At 37.4% G+C, this 17,860-nt stretch overlaps 2 protein-coding genes and 1 pseudogene across 16 annotated transcripts; 1 reads left to right on the top strand and 2 right to left on the bottom strand.

The window, feature by feature from the left end:
* The first annotated feature begins 1,309 nt into the window (after nucleotides 1–1,309).
* Nucleotides 1,310–10,258, top strand: LOC112180194 (putative disease resistance protein RGA3). 14 transcript variants are annotated; one of them, XM_040511899.1, is made up of 15 exons: nucleotides 1,311–4,256; nucleotides 4,363–4,477; nucleotides 4,591–4,692; nucleotides 4,795–4,852; nucleotides 5,024–5,103; nucleotides 5,244–5,362; nucleotides 5,545–5,625; nucleotides 5,926–5,969; nucleotides 6,141–6,302; nucleotides 6,421–6,576; nucleotides 7,150–7,230; nucleotides 7,373–7,644; nucleotides 8,435–8,513; nucleotides 9,211–9,283; nucleotides 9,786–10,258. In XM_040511899.1, exon 1 carries the CDS (start codon nucleotides 1,397–1,399, stop codon nucleotides 4,241–4,243), a length of 2,847 nt encoding a protein of 948 aa, XP_040367833.1. In that variant the 5' UTR covers nucleotides 1,311–1,396; the 3' UTR covers nucleotides 4,244–4,256; nucleotides 4,363–4,477; nucleotides 4,591–4,692; nucleotides 4,795–4,852; nucleotides 5,024–5,103; nucleotides 5,244–5,362; nucleotides 5,545–5,625; nucleotides 5,926–5,969; nucleotides 6,141–6,302; nucleotides 6,421–6,576; nucleotides 7,150–7,230; nucleotides 7,373–7,644; nucleotides 8,435–8,513; nucleotides 9,211–9,283; nucleotides 9,786–10,258. The 14 variants fall into 14 exon arrangements, with proteins under 14 accessions (XP_024174472.1, XP_040367833.1, XP_040367832.1 ...); XM_040511898.1 differs by having other exon boundaries at nucleotides 5,926–6,030; XM_024318704.2 differs by having other exon boundaries at nucleotides 1,310–4,256; nucleotides 4,404–4,477; nucleotides 5,926–6,302.
* A 305-nt stretch (nucleotides 10,259–10,563) lies between these two features.
* Nucleotides 10,564–14,404, bottom strand: LOC112178198 (annotated as a pseudogene).
* On the bottom strand, nucleotides 11,895–17,551 carry LOC112180375 (pentatricopeptide repeat-containing protein At5g48730, chloroplastic). 2 transcript variants are annotated; one of them, XM_040511641.1, is made up of 6 exons: nucleotides 17,111–17,550; nucleotides 16,279–16,685; nucleotides 14,332–15,752; nucleotides 13,575–13,895; nucleotides 12,719–12,826; nucleotides 11,895–12,607 (listed from the first exon to the last, which is right to left on the bottom strand). In XM_040511641.1, the coding sequence occupies exons 1-3, from the start codon at nucleotides 17,498–17,500 to the stop codon at nucleotides 15,032–15,034; spliced, it is 1,518 nt and encodes a 505-aa protein (XP_040367575.1). In that variant the 5' UTR covers nucleotides 17,501–17,550; the 3' UTR covers nucleotides 11,895–12,607; nucleotides 12,719–12,826; nucleotides 13,575–13,895; nucleotides 14,332–15,031. The 2 variants fall into 2 exon arrangements, with proteins under 2 accessions (XP_040367575.1, XP_024174674.1); XM_024318906.2 differs by lacking the exons at nucleotides 11,895–12,607; nucleotides 12,719–12,826; nucleotides 13,575–13,895 and having other exon boundaries at nucleotides 14,748–15,216; nucleotides 15,334–15,752; nucleotides 17,111–17,551.
* Nucleotides 17,552–17,860: the final 309 nt, after the last annotated feature.

Below are 17,860 nucleotides of genomic sequence, written 5' to 3'. Positions count from 1 at the left end.
CCCTAGGGGCCGGCTCAAGTTAAATATTGATGGGTCTTTTCAATGAGATGGGGGTCGTGGTGGAATTGGTGTTATTGTAAGGGATTTTTCTGGCAAAGTTCATGCTACATGGTCCAGGTCACTGGTCCCTCTTAGTTATGCATTCCAGTGCGAGGCCGAGGCCTGCAGAGCGGCCTTGTTACTTGCAATACACCAAGGATGGAGAGAAATCGAAGTTGAAAGTGACTTGGCCATTCTAATTAATGCGTTGAACTATCAAGGGGAGGATAACTTGGAGGTTAGTTGAATTATTGATGATTGCAAAGATTATATTAGTGCTTTTGATACTATTGTAATTCGACATATTTTTAGAGAAGCAAATAGTGTGGCGGATAGATTAACCCACTTTGCTAGTCTAGGTTATGTTGTTGACCTTTCTTTAGAAGAGGCTCATGCTTACCTACATGATGTCCTCTATGAGGATTTTTGTAAAGCTTCTATGAGCGTTAGGGGTTCAAGTTTTACGTCCCCTCCTGATGTGTCAGTCTATAATAAATAATAATATGGGCGTGGAGCTGAACCTCCTAGCTTGACTGGGTTTCAAATCCCATTTAAAAAAAAAATTTGATTTACCACATTTAAAATATCAGTTGATATTTGATAAATTTAGTAATTACCGAATCAAGCGGCAGCCCTCCCTAAATCTGACTAAATCAAGTGGTTGGATCCACTCTATTTTGTCTGTTCTTACTTGTCTATGGTAATTGACTATGGACTATATACAGACCCAGCCTTTAATACAAGAACAACCCCTTACAGGACATATTAATAGAGGAGGGTTTATACATGAGGCCCTTGCATTATCCCAAGTGATGTGTGCTTCCCGAGTCGATGCACGTGGAAAATGAGTCGATGCACGTGGAAAATGTCAGTACAGCTTGGGTATCCTCATTATTGTGTGCTTCCCGAGTCGATGCACGTGGAAAATGTCACTACAGCTTCGGTATCCTCATTACTCGGTACTTCCCGAGTCGATGCACGTGGAAATGTCAGCACTATTCTTCCTCAAGATTCTAAAAGCCATTATGTACAAATCACAATGCGAGACAACGAGATATATGTCATTACACAACTGATGGCGGTGTGGTGGTGCTGGCTGCATCGTTCGATGTGTCTCAGAGAATCCAATGCTCCAATTCCATTAATAATCTTCTCTCGTTTTGTTTTACATAGGTTAAGTTAATTAGTAAAGTTATAACAGATAGATCAAGGCTCAGGAGTTGCCCATGACACTACTACTACTATATATATAAACTCGACGCACAGAAGACGGCTGATATCGCAGCCATCCAGTATCTCTTACTTGATTCATAGATCTTTTTTCCCCTTCCAAAAATAACCAATTCCTGACGTCAAAATGGCTGAAGCACTCATCTCCGTGCTTCTAGAGCAACTGGCTTCAGTAGTTTTTGAACACACAAGACAAGCGGTGACGCTCGTTTTGAATGCTAAGGAAGATGTTCATAGTTTCAGCAGCAATCTCAAGGCCATCCAAGCTGTGCTGGAGGATGCAGAGAAGAAACAAGTGACGGAGGCCAGGGTGAGAGACTGGTTGCAGAACCTCAAAGATGTATCGTACGAGATGGACGACGTCCTAGACGAGTGGAATACTGAAATTCTGAAACAACAAGTGGAGGAAGGTGAAAATGCTTTTGTTACCAAGAAGAAGGTACGTTTCCCCACTCCCGCCAATTGCTTTTGTTTTGGTCAAGTCAATAAGGCAATTCATCATCATAACATTGCTAGAAGCATAAAGAAACTGAATGAGAAACTAACTGTGATTGCTGCTGAAAAAGAAAAGTATGACTTTCATCTATCCACAATACGTGGCACAGATGAGCAGCTTATTCAACGGCAGAAAACTTCATCTTTGGTCGATATATCTACGATATTTGGCCGAGAAGAAGAAAAAGAGTTTCTGTTGAGCAAGTTGTTGAGAGAGAGTAACCAGGATGGGGGGAGGTTCCTTGTCATCCCTATTGTAGGGATGGGAGGGATGGGGAAAACAACTCTTACCCAACTAGCCTATAACAATGAAAAGGTTACGGCCCATTTTCAAAAGAAAGTATGGGTTTGTATCTCAGACCCTTTTGATGAAATTAAGATTGCGAAAGCGATTATTGAAAGCCTAGATAAAAATGAAACTCAGAGAAGTTCAAATGAGTTGGAAACTCTGCTGTCATGTATAAAGACACATGTTGAGAAAAAGAAGTTCCTCCTAGTCCTAGATGATGTGTGGACTGAAGACAAAACCAAGTGGGAAAGTTTGAAATTATCAGTAATTCTGCAAAGTTGTGAAGAAGGGAGTACAATTCTGGTTACCACGCGAAAAGAAGGGGTTGCCGAAATGATGAGAGCAACCAGTAGCATGATCCATTTAGACAAGTTGAGCTATGGGGATTGTCTAGCATTGTTCAATAGCATCGCATTTTTTGATAGGGAAGAAGATAAGGCTAATGGGTTTGGAGCTATTGGTGAGGAAATTGTGAAAAAGTGTAAAGGTTTGCCTCTTGTCGCAAAGACTTTAGGCAGTCTAGTGTGGCATAAGAAAACAAGAGAGGAATGGCAGCAGGTTCTGAACAGTAAGATATGGGAAATAGAAGAAGTTGAGGAACAAGTTTTCCGACCTCTGTTACTTAGTTATTATGATTTGGCTCCTGCAGTCAAAAGATGTCTTCTGTATTGTGCTACATTTCCCAAAGATTATGAGTTAAGAAAACATAAATTGATTGACCTTTGGATGTCACAAGATTATCTTAATTCAAAGGGGAAAAAAGAAAAGAGAAGAATAGGCCAAAATTATTTTGAGAGTCTATCAATGCGGTCTTTCTTTCAAGATTTTGACAAAGATTGCAAGGGAAATATTATAGCGTGCAAGATGCATGATATAGTGCATGACTTTGTGCGGTTTCTTGCCCAAAAAGAATGTATTATTATAGAAGCGGTGCAGGGTAATAATAAAAAAATGGAGCCATCGGGTAATAAGGTTTGTCATTTGACCTTAACAAGTTTACCGGAAGGTCCACTTTCATTTCCTATTTCATTTGACAATTGCAAAAGTATGCGAACCCTCACACTTCTTGGTTCAAGCATTACAAACATAAGCCCCAGTTCAATTATGCAAATGAAATGCCTTAGGACATTGAATTTGAGTGGTAACAGTCTCCATGAAGTTCCAAAAGAGATTGGTGAATTGACTCATTTGAGATATATGGATTTGTCTGATAATCGTAATTTGAAAGAATTACCGGATGCTGTGTGTGATTTATACAATCTACAAACTCTAGTTCTTGTAGGGTGCCAGTATCTACAAAAACTACCCAAGGCAATGGGAAAGTTGATTAACTTGAAGCATCTATATGTTACGGGTTGTTATGGGCTGAGGTACTTACCGAAAGGGATTGGGAGTTTGAAAAGTCTGCAAGTACTAGACTGCTTTTATGTATGTGAGGGTGATGATGATGAAGCATTGAAATTAGGATATCTCGGAATCATGGACCAGCTTCAGGTGAGCCTTCGGATTGAAAGACTAGGGGGGAAAGATGATGCGAGTGAGATTGAGAAAGCACAGTTGGGGAATAAGGAGCACCTCTCTGAGTTGGCAGTACGTTTCGAGATGCAATCCCTAGAGCAGAGAAAAGGCGATGACGAAATAGTGAAAGCATTGCAACCACATCAAAATTTGGAATCTCTTTGGATTGGGTTTTGCCAAATTGGCACCACCGAGTCTCTCTATTGGATCAAGTCTCTACACAATTTGAGAAGAGTTTATCTCTGTAATTGGCAATTTTGTCAACTTTTACCTCCTTTTGGAAAATTGCCATTGCTTGAAATTCTGGATATATTCAGGATGGGGAAAGTGAAAAAGGTGGGAGTTGAATTTCTGGGAATAGAAGAAGAAGAAGAAGAACAAGTCTCTGGAATTCTATTCCCCAAATTGAAACGACTTTCTTTCTGGGACATGGCCAACTGGGAAGAGTGGACCTTTCTTTCTGAAATCACAATAATGCCACGCCTTTCTGAGTTGCATATTCGGAGTTGCCCAAAGCTGAAAGCACTGCCAGACTTCCTCTACAAGATACCAGCACTGAGTACTTTGAAGATCGTGGCTTGTCCAATTCTGGGAGGAGAATACGAAAAAGGCATGGGGAAGGAGTGGCACAACATTTCTCACATCCCAAACCTCACAATCCAATCTGAATAGTCGATCTGAACAGGTATCGATCACCAAATGCAAATTCTGAATGAATCTTTACAATATTTACTATGACTTTTTTTAATCTTTACATTTACCTCTCTAATTTTGTACTCTAATCTTTACAGTTGCATTCACCAATCCAACTTGATGAACACATCCTATGCAGGAGGAATTTTCAAGCGGTTGCGAATGATAAAGTAAACCAATTAGACTAAAGTGGCTCTTCCTTCATCCTCGGAGGTAGTTCTATTTCGACTTTTCTTTTTTGTTTTTCTTATTTCTACTTTCTGCATTTCCTTTTTCTTTTCAGTTTCTAATTTATGTTGAAATTTTGATGATCTGTTTGTTTGCAGCAAATTATTTTGCCTTCAACGAGGATGTGCTCCATCTCTTTACTTGGCGTGCTTCTGAGTGATGGGCTTCCATGTCCTCTCATGGATGCACACTGCAGTCAGGTCAGGAGTTAAATCCATGGTTTTCGCAATGTCCATATCGGAATACGAATCTTTTTTTTTTTTGAAAAGTTATGTTGTGTTCTCACTTTAAGTGGTTCTTAGGTTCTTCATGAAGAACTTGCAAATGCAAATGGAATATGTGCGAGTCAATCAGGATATGGTAAGCAACCCGACTTTGGAGGGCTTCTTAATTAAGCTGGGAAAGAAACAGATGCATCTTAGATAGGCAAACATGATTTAAACCTCTTTTATACACACACACACACATTCATACATATATCTGTGTGGTAGAAAAGTACATGCAGTAAACCTCTTTTATATATCTATGCAGAATCCGCTTTGGCTGGTATTTAAAGTGTCAATTGATATATTGGATTCATTCAGTAAAAGACTGGTACTGGCTCTGTACAGGTCATAAGTCACTCCAATTTATGAGTAGTTAATGAAGCACCACACTGTGTAGTCTTAGCACCACATTGTTCTGCTCATTTTAATTTTTTGTAGTCTTTATCTTATAAAATATTTCCTTCCTTGTATCATATCTTCAACAGGAAATGAAGTTCTCCCGACAGAGAATCACACTAATTAAGTTACACTTAACGACCACAATGAAGCTTCTAGGACTACAGACGTCATTGGAGTTGTCAAGCTGATGAAGCTCTCTAGATAGGTATGCTAGCTAGATACGCCTCAATATCATTCCTCTGCTTTTCTCTCCATTAGATCAAATCTTAAAACTTTTGTTCTTTATATTTATGTTACTTTTCTAACTCCTTATGCCTAGATGAAAAAGAAAATTTTAACCTTAAACTGTTACAGCTTATTGATATCGAAACTGTTTGTTCTTCTCAGCAAAGGTCGTGACTGAATTAACTTGTGAATTTGAAGTTCATCCAATCTGATGTGCTTATGCATCATGATGGGGGTATGGAGGTATGGACTATTCTTCAGTAGCTTAAATGTTTCAATATGCTATATTGTATGTTTGGAAATAGAACAATTGCACACTAAAATGTCACATTAGAGTAGTAAAGGAAAGGAAAAGCTATATAACTTAGTTGAAGGGGACTTACAGTTTTGGGTGAACTGCTTGCTAATTCACAATTTATTTGTCTCATGATTTCATTTTATCTACCTCTTGGGTACAGGAGTTGGTTGTTAATTTGTTGAACTGCCTATATATTAAACTCAGGTGATGAAATGAATATATTTTGATGAACACATTCTATGCAGGACAAAATATGTATCAGGCAGACTTTCACCACAGAGGAAATTTGGTATGCATTTGACTGATTGAAGTGGCCCTTAATGTGTTATCAGTATCTTAAGCAATCCAATGTATGCAATACTTAAAGGCTTGAAATCATGCACTTTCTAGTTGTGGAACTAAATTGACTAGGTTTGATATCTAATATCCATGGCATGGGTTTCCGTGTCTTCGGCGGTAGCTTTTTGTGAAATGAACGTTAATGCTGATTGGGATATGGTAAATGGGACTTGAACGATTTTGTTACAATAAACATCGAGCCCGATAAATGGTGTGAACTCAGACTTGAAAGATTTATTGGATGATTCGCTGCCCAAATACAAATCTCCATGGAACTGAATAGGTATCACCAAATGCAAATTCTGAATGAATCTTTACTTTAGTATTAATTATCTGAGGATAATCTTGTTTATAGATGACTACTCTAATTTTGTATTTTTTTGCTATAAATTTCCATTCAGGTATTCATATTGTTAGATTTCAACTACTTTGCGAGTTGACAGTTTGGTGTCTGAAACTTGCTAAGTGTATTACACTAGGAGAAGGGATTTGAAGATGTTGAATCAGTTCAAGGTAATGGTGGTTCAGAAGTTGGAGGTGCATGACTCTTTGGAGTGGTGAGTTCTCTTTCCTTGTAATTGTTATCTGCTGTATCTGATATTTTTCTGCTTATTTTAGATTTTTATGATAGTGGCTTTATAAAATTTTTCTTCCTTGTATCCTTATAAAGCTTTCCTTCCTTGTATCATATCTTCAACCAGACTTGAGATTGTGTTAGTAACATTACATATTTTCATTTGAAAAGGAGGAAAAATTAGTTACCCTAATTTGTGGTGATATAAATCTGTCAATCAATGATATCCACCTTTTCTGGCATGTAATTAACATATCAATTGCATATATTGTATCCCACAAGATGCGATGCCTTTCAAAGACAAACAAACAAAAAAACAAAAACAAACAAACATGGATTTGAATAGAACTATTCTCCAATCCTGTAGGCTCAGCATTTCCTTGAATTTTGTTTTTTCTTTTTCAATTACAAGGAAGGAAACAACCCACTGTTTAGTCATTTGCCATCTTACTGCAATCCGATGTTTAGTTACTTTGGTTGGTGATTTGTTGAACTGTCATAAGATTTGACTCCTGGTGGAGAAATGAATATGATTTGAAGAAAACATTCTATTCAGGAGGGGCTATAACACCGTTGTACACCATACAGGAATTTTGGTATCCATTTGAATGATTGAAGTGCCTCACACCTAAACTAGGTAACTTTGATCAGCATCTTAAGTAATCCTATGTATAATTTAAACTTTAAAGGCTTCAATTTACACAACGTCCAGTTGTCAAATAATCTAGTTTTACTAGGTTTGATGTCTAATTTCCATAGTATGGGTTTTCCTGTCTTAGGCTGAAGCTTTTGTGGAATGGATGTTGACTAGTAATTGGGGTTTGGAAGCTTTTACTGCAATCTGTATTTTAACGATAAGCAGCAGAGAGCTCGGTAATTTGTGTTTCTGCAAATGGACCGTTCAAATGCTGCCATCTCAATCGTTGAAGGCTACTTGAGGTAAATATATGGTCCAGATTGTTGTGTTAAGCTACAGCCAAACATTGACTGGCACTTTGATCGAACTACAATGCCTAGAATTGCAAACAGTTCAACCTCACCATTGTCAAAGGTAATACCATAATACCCTAGACGATCATTGTGTTGAACACTTGAACTACACCTGCATATAGTCTGGCCCCTTCATTGAGAACTATGGCTCTAATATTGCAAATATACCTATCTGAACTGCTGCTTTAAGTTCTTTGTTAACTTGCTGGGGACCTAGGATGTTATTTGTTAGTGATCCTTATCCTGCTTTCTCTCTTCATCAGATTGATCAAATTTTAAAGCTTTTGTTATATTAACGTCTATTTCTTACTGGTCATTTATATCGCTTTACTACTTATGAATACATAGATATATAAATCTGGGGTATCATTACTTGGGTTTCACATATATACTTTGTGCATCATAAGACTTCGATTATGTTGTCTTTGTTCTGTTTTACTGAAATGCACCGCTTACTGAACAGAGATATGAAATAATGGGGAATGAACAAAAAATGATTGGCATGTGTGAAAAGGCTGAATGCCAAAATTATCAATATGGATAAAAGAATTATGGTCTTTGTTCATGTATGATCAACTTTCCATAACTTGGATAGCTAAAAGCTATACAATCTTATAATAGCTATGAACATATTTTGAAGTAATGTTTCAAGTTAGAACAATTGTACACTGAAAACTATGGCCTTGATTGATAAGCTATGTAACAGGGTTTGATTGATAACTATTGCCCTAACGTTGCAAATTTACGCATATATATATAATTATATATATATATATATATATATATATATATTCTTGTTACAGGTTCACGTTAGAAGTTCAGTGTCTGAAGCTTGATAAGTGTTTGACTAGGATAAGGGATTTGAAGATGCAAAATCAGTTGAAGTTAAATGGTGGTTCAGTAACTGGACCTACAGGATGCTGTTGAGTGGTAAGTGGTTTTTGTTCCTTGTAATTGTTGCTTGGTGTGTCTGATACTTTTAAATTATTTTGCTTATGTGTATCAATATCACAAGGAACTTTTAAGTTCTTTTGTTTGAAACCAATACTGATTTCTACAGACCTTCGGTGTTAACTGTTATTGATTGTTAATGTCCCTTGCCTTCTCTCTTCATAAGATCAAATATTAAAGCTTTTGTATGTTATACTGAATCAGATGTCTACTTCTTACTGATCGAAATCAGTTGGAAGATTCCAAATATAGCATTGCATATATATATATATATATATATTTACTTACAGATACATGTTCGAAGTTTAGTTTCTAAAGCTTGGGAAGTGTATTCATACTAGGATAACTGGATAAGGGATTTGAGGTTGCAAAATCAATTGAAGGTAAAAGGTGGTTCAGTAATTGGAGTTGCAGGATTATGTTAGTATGATAAATTGTTTCTTTCCTTGTAATTCATGTCTGGTGTGTGTCTCATAATCTTTTATTAACAGATTTGTTTTCTTGTATTTACTTTTTCAATCAAGTTCCCATAAAAAAAAAAGTTGTTTCATATTTTCCACCGGATTTAAAGTTCCATTAGTAAGTTTAACAAATTATTACTCCTTATGCAAAGAAAAAGAAATTTCACCACAAATTGTTACAGTTATTTGATATAGGAACTGTTTGTTGTTCTCAGCAAAGGTGGAGACTGAATGGATTTCTGAACACTGAGTTCATCCAAGCTGATTTTCTTATGCGGCATGTCAAGGGTATGGAGCTATGGACTATTGTTTTCTTCATGTGCTTAATAAATGATTGAAAAGTATATAATTGTTGCATTAAGTTATGTTTCAAGATAGAAGAATTGCATCGATACACTAAAATGTCATATGTTATGGTAAAAGAAGAAAGCTACATCTTAGTTGAAGGGATTTGGTGAACTGCTTGCTAATTTACAATGCTTCATTTCATCAGCCTCTAGAGTCCCATCTAAATAAAGACTGCATTTTTTTTTTTTTTGGATATAAAATGGTGGCTTGAGTGAGCTACCTCTCCGGGGAGGGGAGCAACTTGGGTATAGCCCTCCCCAAGGGATGTTTTTCACAAGCTGGGCGAACTAGAGACCTCCTATTACCATGAGAAGCCCTGTAGCGTCCGCCCCACTTGCAAAGATTGCATATTCTAGCCTCTAGCATAATGCATTTTATTTTTGTCCATTGATTTGATGAAGATACTGTATAAGGCTTGTGACAATTAAATGTACTAATGCAGTACTAAGAGCTTGTTGTGATTGGCTCGCCATAGGCGTCATGGATTGAAGTACCGGGGCAATTGCTTAGAATTACAGCTCGGGAGTTTCACTACCGGTCACCAGCTGACTGCATACCAGTTATCTCTGTTAACTGTTAATCATCATTTCTTCCCATTTTTAACTGATTTAGGAATCTGAATTGGCCCAAACCTGTAACCAATCATCTATAGGTGTTGGGATGCCTAGAAAAGTTTTCCAAGTACTACATTATTATTATTATTATTTTTTTTTTGGCAAAGCCAAGTAGTACAATAAGACTTGAGGGTATCAATTAAAGCTGCCCAAAAAATAATGGTAACAATTATAAGTGTATGAGGGAAAGATTGAGATTCTAGGGGCAAGGAAACACAGGTATTGTGAGAGAATCATTGGTGGTTTTTTTTTTTTTCTTTCAATCATAAGCTAATGAAATCTTTTGGAGGATCTCTCCCAAGGACATAAGCACAGATTTTGGCCAAACCCCATTCTTGATGTTCTAGTTCCCTTGCGTCATTGCGTTTCTATTGTGCATCATTTCCCCTCATCAGATTTTGTTCGCGTAAGGCCCACTAAACTAAGAATCGTGTAAAGCAATGCTTCACATATATATGATATGCCACATGCTACCTGCTGGAAGGCTCTCTGGAGTTTTAATTGACCACAATGAAGTCGCAGATAACCCAACCCAACATATATAGTTTAGCCTCCCGGAAGTCGAAAGCAATTAACATTTCACTTACGGTCAGAGTGCATATTACATGAGATTGTAAGGAACTACGAAATTGTTGTAATATTCAAAATTTCACCAGCACACGTGTTCGAAGTCTAATATAACTTGCAAATAACTATTAACCTCATCGCCATGTAATTCAACTCATAGTGCTAATACAACGGACAACATTGTATCATATAAGAACAAAAAATACAAGATCCTATCAATGTCATACATTAGAGTGCTACGAGAAGCAAAAGATATTGTCTGAAACACAATCAGCCAGAATGGACCCTCTAAAGAAACCCCTGAGACGTTACAGCTACCTCTTCGAACACCTTTGTCTCATCACTTGAAGCATTTGGCATCCAACAAAGCCTCTCCCTCAAAAGGCTCATGATCTTCAATCATCTGGTTCACGCGCTTCTTCTGATCCTCATCTGTGATATCAACCTTACCCCAATCATACGGTTCCATGTCATAACATTCATCAATTATGAACTGGGGAACCTCTTGCCCGCGGAACAGTCACAAGCCCTTCACCTTGAAAGGAGGATCAGACCCAATCACCAACATCTTCCCAAGTGCATATTTACGAGCCAAATCCATCCGTTGCAGAAAACCGCCCACCTTGTTCAAACTCACAAATGAAACTGTATTTTCATCATTGTATTTGTAATCGCAAAACCAAAGAGAGTAACCCTCTGAATCATACATGTCCCAGAAGCCTGTAAGATGAAGTGAATGTTAGTATAACAAGAGAAATCATGAGAATTCTAACTGGATGTTAAGGCAGTTAGAAAACCCAACTTCCAGATAACTGCCATTCAGACGCAGACTTTTACAGCATTTAACAATATCTGGCGTGCTCAATTCATAATTTCTTAAAGGCATCAAGTTCAAAAGCTGTCACACGGACTCACACAAGTATTAAGTATTAAGTTATTAACAGATACACAAATATAATCCATTGCTTGCCTAGGAGAAAATGAAGGAAACAAAGCAGCATGGATGGCAAGAGGATGTTAACGATAGTCCTTCAAAATTGTACTTTCACTCAAATTTTCAATATTTTGGCAAATGCATTAAAGTTCCATCGAAATCCAAGTATAACTTACAGCCATAAATTATAATTTCACTATTGTGATAAATATTTATTACGAATTCTGATTTGGCACTAACCAGAAGTTAGCATGTTGATATAGCATATATAAAAGACCAACTAGAAGCTACAGTTAACTGTCTGATGACATTGAAGGTTTGCTACTGACTAGCCTAAAGAAGAATCTGATTCATTAACTTGCCAAAAGCACCAGTATGCTCTTATTGAGGTCTGACCGAGAGAAAGGCGGTATAATTTTCTGTGGATTACTTTCTATCGAGGAAAAATTTATTTCAATTTAAAAAATTGGAACCAAAACAATCCCACTAAATAGAACTCAAGACCATGACATTTAAATTAGAAGCACGCCCTTTATCATGAACCAATAAATATACAAAATGACCAAATACCATCTCAAAGGCCACCCAAGTAACTGAGCTGAAGATTATAAACAATACAGGGAACAGTACAGAGTATAAACAAGATCTGCTTGAATGCATGAATAAACAAAGTCAATAAGGAATCACCTTTGACAGCAACCTCACGGAATTTGGTCATTTTGTTTGAATAAAGCCTTTTCCATTCATCCAGAATCACCTTGCTACGAGGCAAAAGATCAAGAGGATTCTTTGCCTTGGGCTTGAGTGCCTCTTCTACTTTAGGCTTTGCTGGTTCTTTCTTGGCTTCTTTATTTGCCTCATGCTTGACCTTTGTTTTTGCAGTTCCTTAGGCTGAGAAGGCTTCGTTGCTGACTGAACAGCTTCTTGCGAAAATTAGGCTGATTAACCAATGTCCAAAAGTATCTCTCAACATGAGGAAATTCAGAGGTAAATTTTTTTGTCAACAACGGGTTAACCCAGTGTTAAACTACATATCATAATGATATCAGCCAACGTCACAGAGTGCCCAACTAAGTACATGTTGGAAGCAAGATAAGTGTTCAAAGCAGTTAGTGCTCTCTTCAAGGAAGAAATTGCCGCTTCCTCAGCCTATGTGCCAAAAACAAAAGATGTGTGTGAATAACTTGACAGGTCTAGGTAAATACAAATTACTAAAGATAAAGAACAGATCTTGCGAAACAAAATGCAGCAATTTCTTACCGGAGGAAGGTAGACTGTAAACCGATACGCGGTATGAACCAACGCAAAATATTGGCATCAATCTCTAACATTGCAAAATCAATCCATTGCTCCACAAGGGCCTGTTAACTGAAAATACAATAGGGTAAAGACATTGCTTTGTGCATCAACAGAAGCTTAAGGGAGAGAATTGACTAAAAAGAAGAGAGAGGTGTGTGTGTGTTTTTCTGTGTCTCTGTGTGTATTATGCAATCCAGATATATACTGTAATGCTTCTTTGAGTTCTGTCTACCATCTTTTGTCCCTCTGTTACACAACCCTATCATCTACCAGAAACATTCTAACTATGACAACCTGAGCTAAAATTTCTGTTCTGTTCTTTTCTTTATCAAGTTCTACCCACTATTCAATGTTATCTATCTCCTTTTCTGTAACTATAATCTTTCTTGAATTTTTTTTTTTTTTTTTTTTTTTCAGGTTATTCTACATTCTTTTACATGTTTTTATGCACGCACCTCAAAACACCTTATTATGTGCATAAAGAACACCAGAAGAACCAATGCTAATGAAAGGAGGCTTGATACAGCAATAGTTCTATTCTTTCAGCATACAAATGTTTACTGTAACAGAGTAATCATGGAGCTTCACTTAGCTAGTATATTATGGGCAAGAGAGGAAAAGGTGAACCTTAAAGCACCACAAAAATACTGTTCGTAAATTGGATTAAAATACGCTATCTACAGAATCTGACTAAATCAACTCCAATCTTACTTTTCTATTTTCAAAATGATAGTAAGAACAGCAATTGGCCATTCCTTTAGGAATTAATAAATAGCAAACATTTCAAATTGAACAAAAGAAAGCCGATATGACTTACGTAGCATAGCACATAGAAAGCAACACGCTTTTGTGGTACTGGGAGGCCTCTTCAGGAGAAAGAATCTCAAGCAGCACGTAACATAAGTTCCGCTTAAGATTTATTGACTTTCATCAGTAGCTCATTCCAGGTAATGCTTATTCCTTTTGATGTGTTTTTGGAAAAAGTTGGGAGAACCTCCATCACATCAACATCGTCAGAGATTTGACAGAGGCATGCCAAGATCGTAGAAGTTATTTCTTTGTCAAGAATAACACCCTTGTCTGCCATCTGATGAAGCAAATTAACAATTTCTTCTGTTTCACCTTTTGAACTATAGCCCTTTAATAAAGAATCAAATACAAAGACATCAGGTTCAATACCACAAGTCCACAAGCAATCATCTTCTCAACACACATACTAGCCTCATCCAAGAGACCAAGTTTTGAAAACCGGTTTACTAATGTAGAGAAGGTAATTATATCAGGACTTAAACCCAATTTGAACATATCCTCTAGCAACTCTTTAGCAGATTTAATATCTCCAGCTTTTAGAATTCTTTCAATCATGGTATTAAATGAGACAGCACTAGGCAAGTAATTTGCAGTTCTCAATTCTTTGCACGGTCCCAAAATGACTGTGTTATATGTGATAACATCCGGCTCAACAAAGTTCTCATCATTTGTTATCATACTGAAAAGTTTCATTGGCTCATCAACCTTCCTAGCACAGAGTAGTCCCATTAGTAAGGTGTTGTAAGTAATTACATCAGGCATACCTTTCCCTTTCATCATTTCTAAGATCTTTAAAGCATCATCCATCAACCCCTCCTTGCATAGTCCATCAATCATAACGTTGTATGTTACATTATTAGGCTCTTTACCCTTCAAGAGCTAACTGAATACCCCCGCGGCTTTTGTAGCCATTCCATTTTTGAAAAGCCCATCAAGGATACTTCTGTAAGTAACAGCATCAGGGAGAACTCCATTGTGTGTCATATCATTGCCATCACAGTGACTTCTTTCCACTACCCTGTCTTCGAAAGAAAATTAATCAAACAACTATATGCAACCACATTAGGAGAAATACCCTTGTTTAACATCTCATCAAACAGTTGTTTTCCTCTATCAAACGATAGGTGATTTCAACCAGTAATATATGTGTGATACAAAAGCAGTATAGGATATCAGAAAGAGAGTAAATATGTCAGTACTATTTACTATTCATGATTAATGTCATCACTTCACAGGTCGTATAACACTACCACACCACACAGCATTTCATTTTCCTTCACATATGCATGTAAGAGGGTCAGGAATCAGTTACAAACAATGATACTGTACAATATATGAGGAATGTATAAAGTATAAACTGCAAATAGTGCCCATCAAAAGGGGGTTTTGTCTCTGCGAGCAAGTCATCAGACTTCCTGTCGATTGCATATATACGAAGGATGCATTAACCGCAACTAGTGTTCATCAAAAGTCAGGTTTTTGTCTCTGTGACCAAGTCATCTGACTTCCTGCCGATTGCATAAGTTCATGGAGTTCCTTCACATGGCCAGTCATATTGTTGAATGAATAAGCTTTAATCATGGTTCTATATGTGATCTTATCAGGAGAACATCCTTTTTGCTTCATTATCTCAAGCACCCCCTTCATTTCTGTGAAGCATCCCAGCCTCCCATAAGCATCAACCAGACAATTGAAAAACACAGTATCCAATATCACGTCTGAATTCTCCACAAAACGTAAAACACCACTAATTTTTTCAGGTTTACCTGCTTTCCCATAAGCCCTTACGAGTGAGCAAAGTGTGACACAGCTTGGTTTGATCCGCTCTGACCCCATTAGCCTAAACAGATACTCCATTTGTGTTAAATCCCCAGCCCTCCCAAATGCATCTATCACCACATTGTATGTAACGATTGTCCATGAGTAATGGTATTTCTGCATGTATTCCATCACAGCACTCATTTTTTTATAATTCCCAGCTTTTCCATATGAATCAAGGAGAATGTTGAAAGTCATGATGTTTGGTTGGATTCCGGCACTGTGGAACTTCTCAAAACATTTCTCCATTGTTTCTATTTGCCCACTGCTGCCAAAGGCTCTCACTACAGAATTCATGGTCCAGACATCAGGCTCACAATCCTGTTGGCTAAGCATTGCCACAAGTGTCGACTCCATCTCTGCAAATCTTTTAGGAAAGAGAAAGACATTAAGAATGAGTAATTCCTTCAAACTGAATTACACTTATTCATCTGAATGAAAAGAATGCAAGAGAAACGATTTTCTTTTTGGATGAGAGGAAAATAAGGGAAACTAATAACAGTACAATCCAAGAAAAAAAAAATGAGAGAGAGAAATTATGAGGAGAAGAACTGAAAATCTATTCTTTTATTTCATTGACCGGAAAAAAATGATAAGGGAGGAAGAGATCTGTGTAGGAGCAATTGTAATGAAAAGCCGGGAGCCAATGTAATTCGTTGAGTGTATTGTACCCATATGTCTATCAATATCAAACTAGCATAAGATCTCATAATACTTAAGTCCAAAATCCTATTCAAACCTGTTTTGGTACTCACAATGACAATCCACAACTATATATCTTATAAAGAGGGAAAAAACTGTTTAAGCACAGGTATAAAACCTTACAGTAGATTATTCACAGCAACTAAATACAGCATTCAAATTTTTGGAAAGGAAGGATAAGTGGGCAATACTTTTTAGATTTCCCGTAAGCATCGATCAGGGTATTGTATGTGATGGTGTTCGGTCTAATGTGCTGAATTTCCATATCTGAAAGCAGAGCCTGCACTTTGTCATATGCAAAAACCTGCAGGCAAGATTTTATGAGGATAGAATAAGTATGGACATCAGGCTGGCAGTCAGGAGTATTCTTCATCTGCTCAAGGAGGGAAAATGCTTTGTCAAAGAGACTGCTCCTACCATAGGCAGATATAAGAGCAGTATAAGATTCATGGCTGACACCACAGCCTTCGTCAATCATAGCTTGAAAAAGCTCCTCAGCTTTTTCTGGTTGTTTACATTTTCCTAGCATGACAATTAGCTTATTGTAAACACCAGGATTGGGCCGGTACCAGAGCTGCTCTTGCAGCAGTTCAAAAACCTGAAGATTAAACATAACATATCTTAAATGAACGATTCCTTGATCAGTAAATAACATAAGCAACGATCAGAGTTTGCATCATGCCAACTACTTGTTTATTCACATCAAATGAACGTCCAATTCCATTTACATTCTCCATTCCTCATTGGCTTACAGTTGATTCAATTCTTCTAACAGGTTTCAACCACACTATTAGTGGAACTATCATCAACCTAATAAATTTCGATTCCACTGCATTAACACCATTATATCCATTCCTACATCAACTCATTAACTAAGCGAAAATCGATCAAATGGACAAAGCTCAAGCTAACCAAGCACATGGATTGCTTAAATCCTAGCATAGTGCACAACCCAGATAGAAATTTCAAAGACCCAATTCTCGAAAATCGAGTCAGAATAAAACCAAGGTAAAAAGGAGTGACCTTGAGAGCAGACTCCCATCGCAGAGCAGTGATTCTCTCATGGAGGGCTTCGAGCACAGTCCTGGGAAGCAGTCTCTTGGAGCCTTTCTTCTTCTCGATGTGGGATTTGGTAGCTTCTCTCCGCAAAACGACCGAAATTGCTTTCCGAGAAGCTATCTTGTTGTTGGTCTCCTCCTTTCTGTCCTTGGCCTCCTTGTCTTTTAGCCTCTGAAGCTCTACTGCTTTTCTCTGTGTTACTGCTAGTCTAGAGTTGTCATCTGCACTAGTATTACAAGTGGGTTGAGGATGGGGCGTCGTCTGTACCCGTGGAGTTGCGGGTTTGGTGGCCGGAGCCGGTCCTCGGTTAAACGCCGGTGGAAGTGGTTGGGTGGAGCTCAAGAGTGAGGCCATGAATTTGACTGTTGTGTTGGGGGACGGTGCGAGCGAAGAGGGCTGCTTTTTATACAAATTGCACGTCCATTTTGGGCATTTTATTATTATTTCGAGCTTTAAATTTTCTTCTTTTTATGAAAACACGATAAAAAAAAAAAGGCTAAAGAATTAGCACAATTTTTTGTTACATTTAATGATTTATCTCTACTACAAGAAAGGGAAGATAAAAATTAGTGTCAAAGATCTCATTTAATTTTGAATTTGTTGTAGGAAAACTGAAATTGGGAGAGAATTGAGTTGTACTTTCATTGATAATAGGGACATCTTTATATAGAGGATTACAAGGCATAGAATCAGAGTTCTACAAGGAAACGTAAT

Source organism: Rosa chinensis, chromosome 7 (assembly GCF_002994745.2).
Source record: "Rosa chinensis cultivar Old Blush chromosome 7, RchiOBHm-V2, whole genome shotgun sequence".
Classification (NCBI taxonomy): domain Eukaryota; kingdom Viridiplantae; phylum Streptophyta; class Magnoliopsida; order Rosales; family Rosaceae; genus Rosa; species Rosa chinensis.
This window is presented reverse-complemented; position numbering and strand designations above follow the sequence as displayed.

Coding starts and splice junctions, on each gene's coding strand:
- LOC112180194 (XM_024318704.2), top strand. CDS start 1,397: ATGGCTGAAGCACTCATCTCCGTGCTTCTAGAGCAACTGGCTTCAGTA.
- LOC112180375 (XM_040511641.1), bottom strand. CDS start 17,500: ATGGCCTCACTCTTGAGCTCCACCCAACCACTTCCACCGGCGTTTAAC. Junction 16,686..17,110: donor GATGGGAGTCTGCTCTCAAG/GTCACTCCTTTT, acceptor TTTAATCTTCAG/GTTTTTGAACTGCTGCAAGA. Junction 15,753..16,278: donor GCTTACGGGAAATCTAAAAA/GTATTGCCCACT, acceptor CTTTCCTAAAAG/ATTTGCAGAGATGGAGTCGA.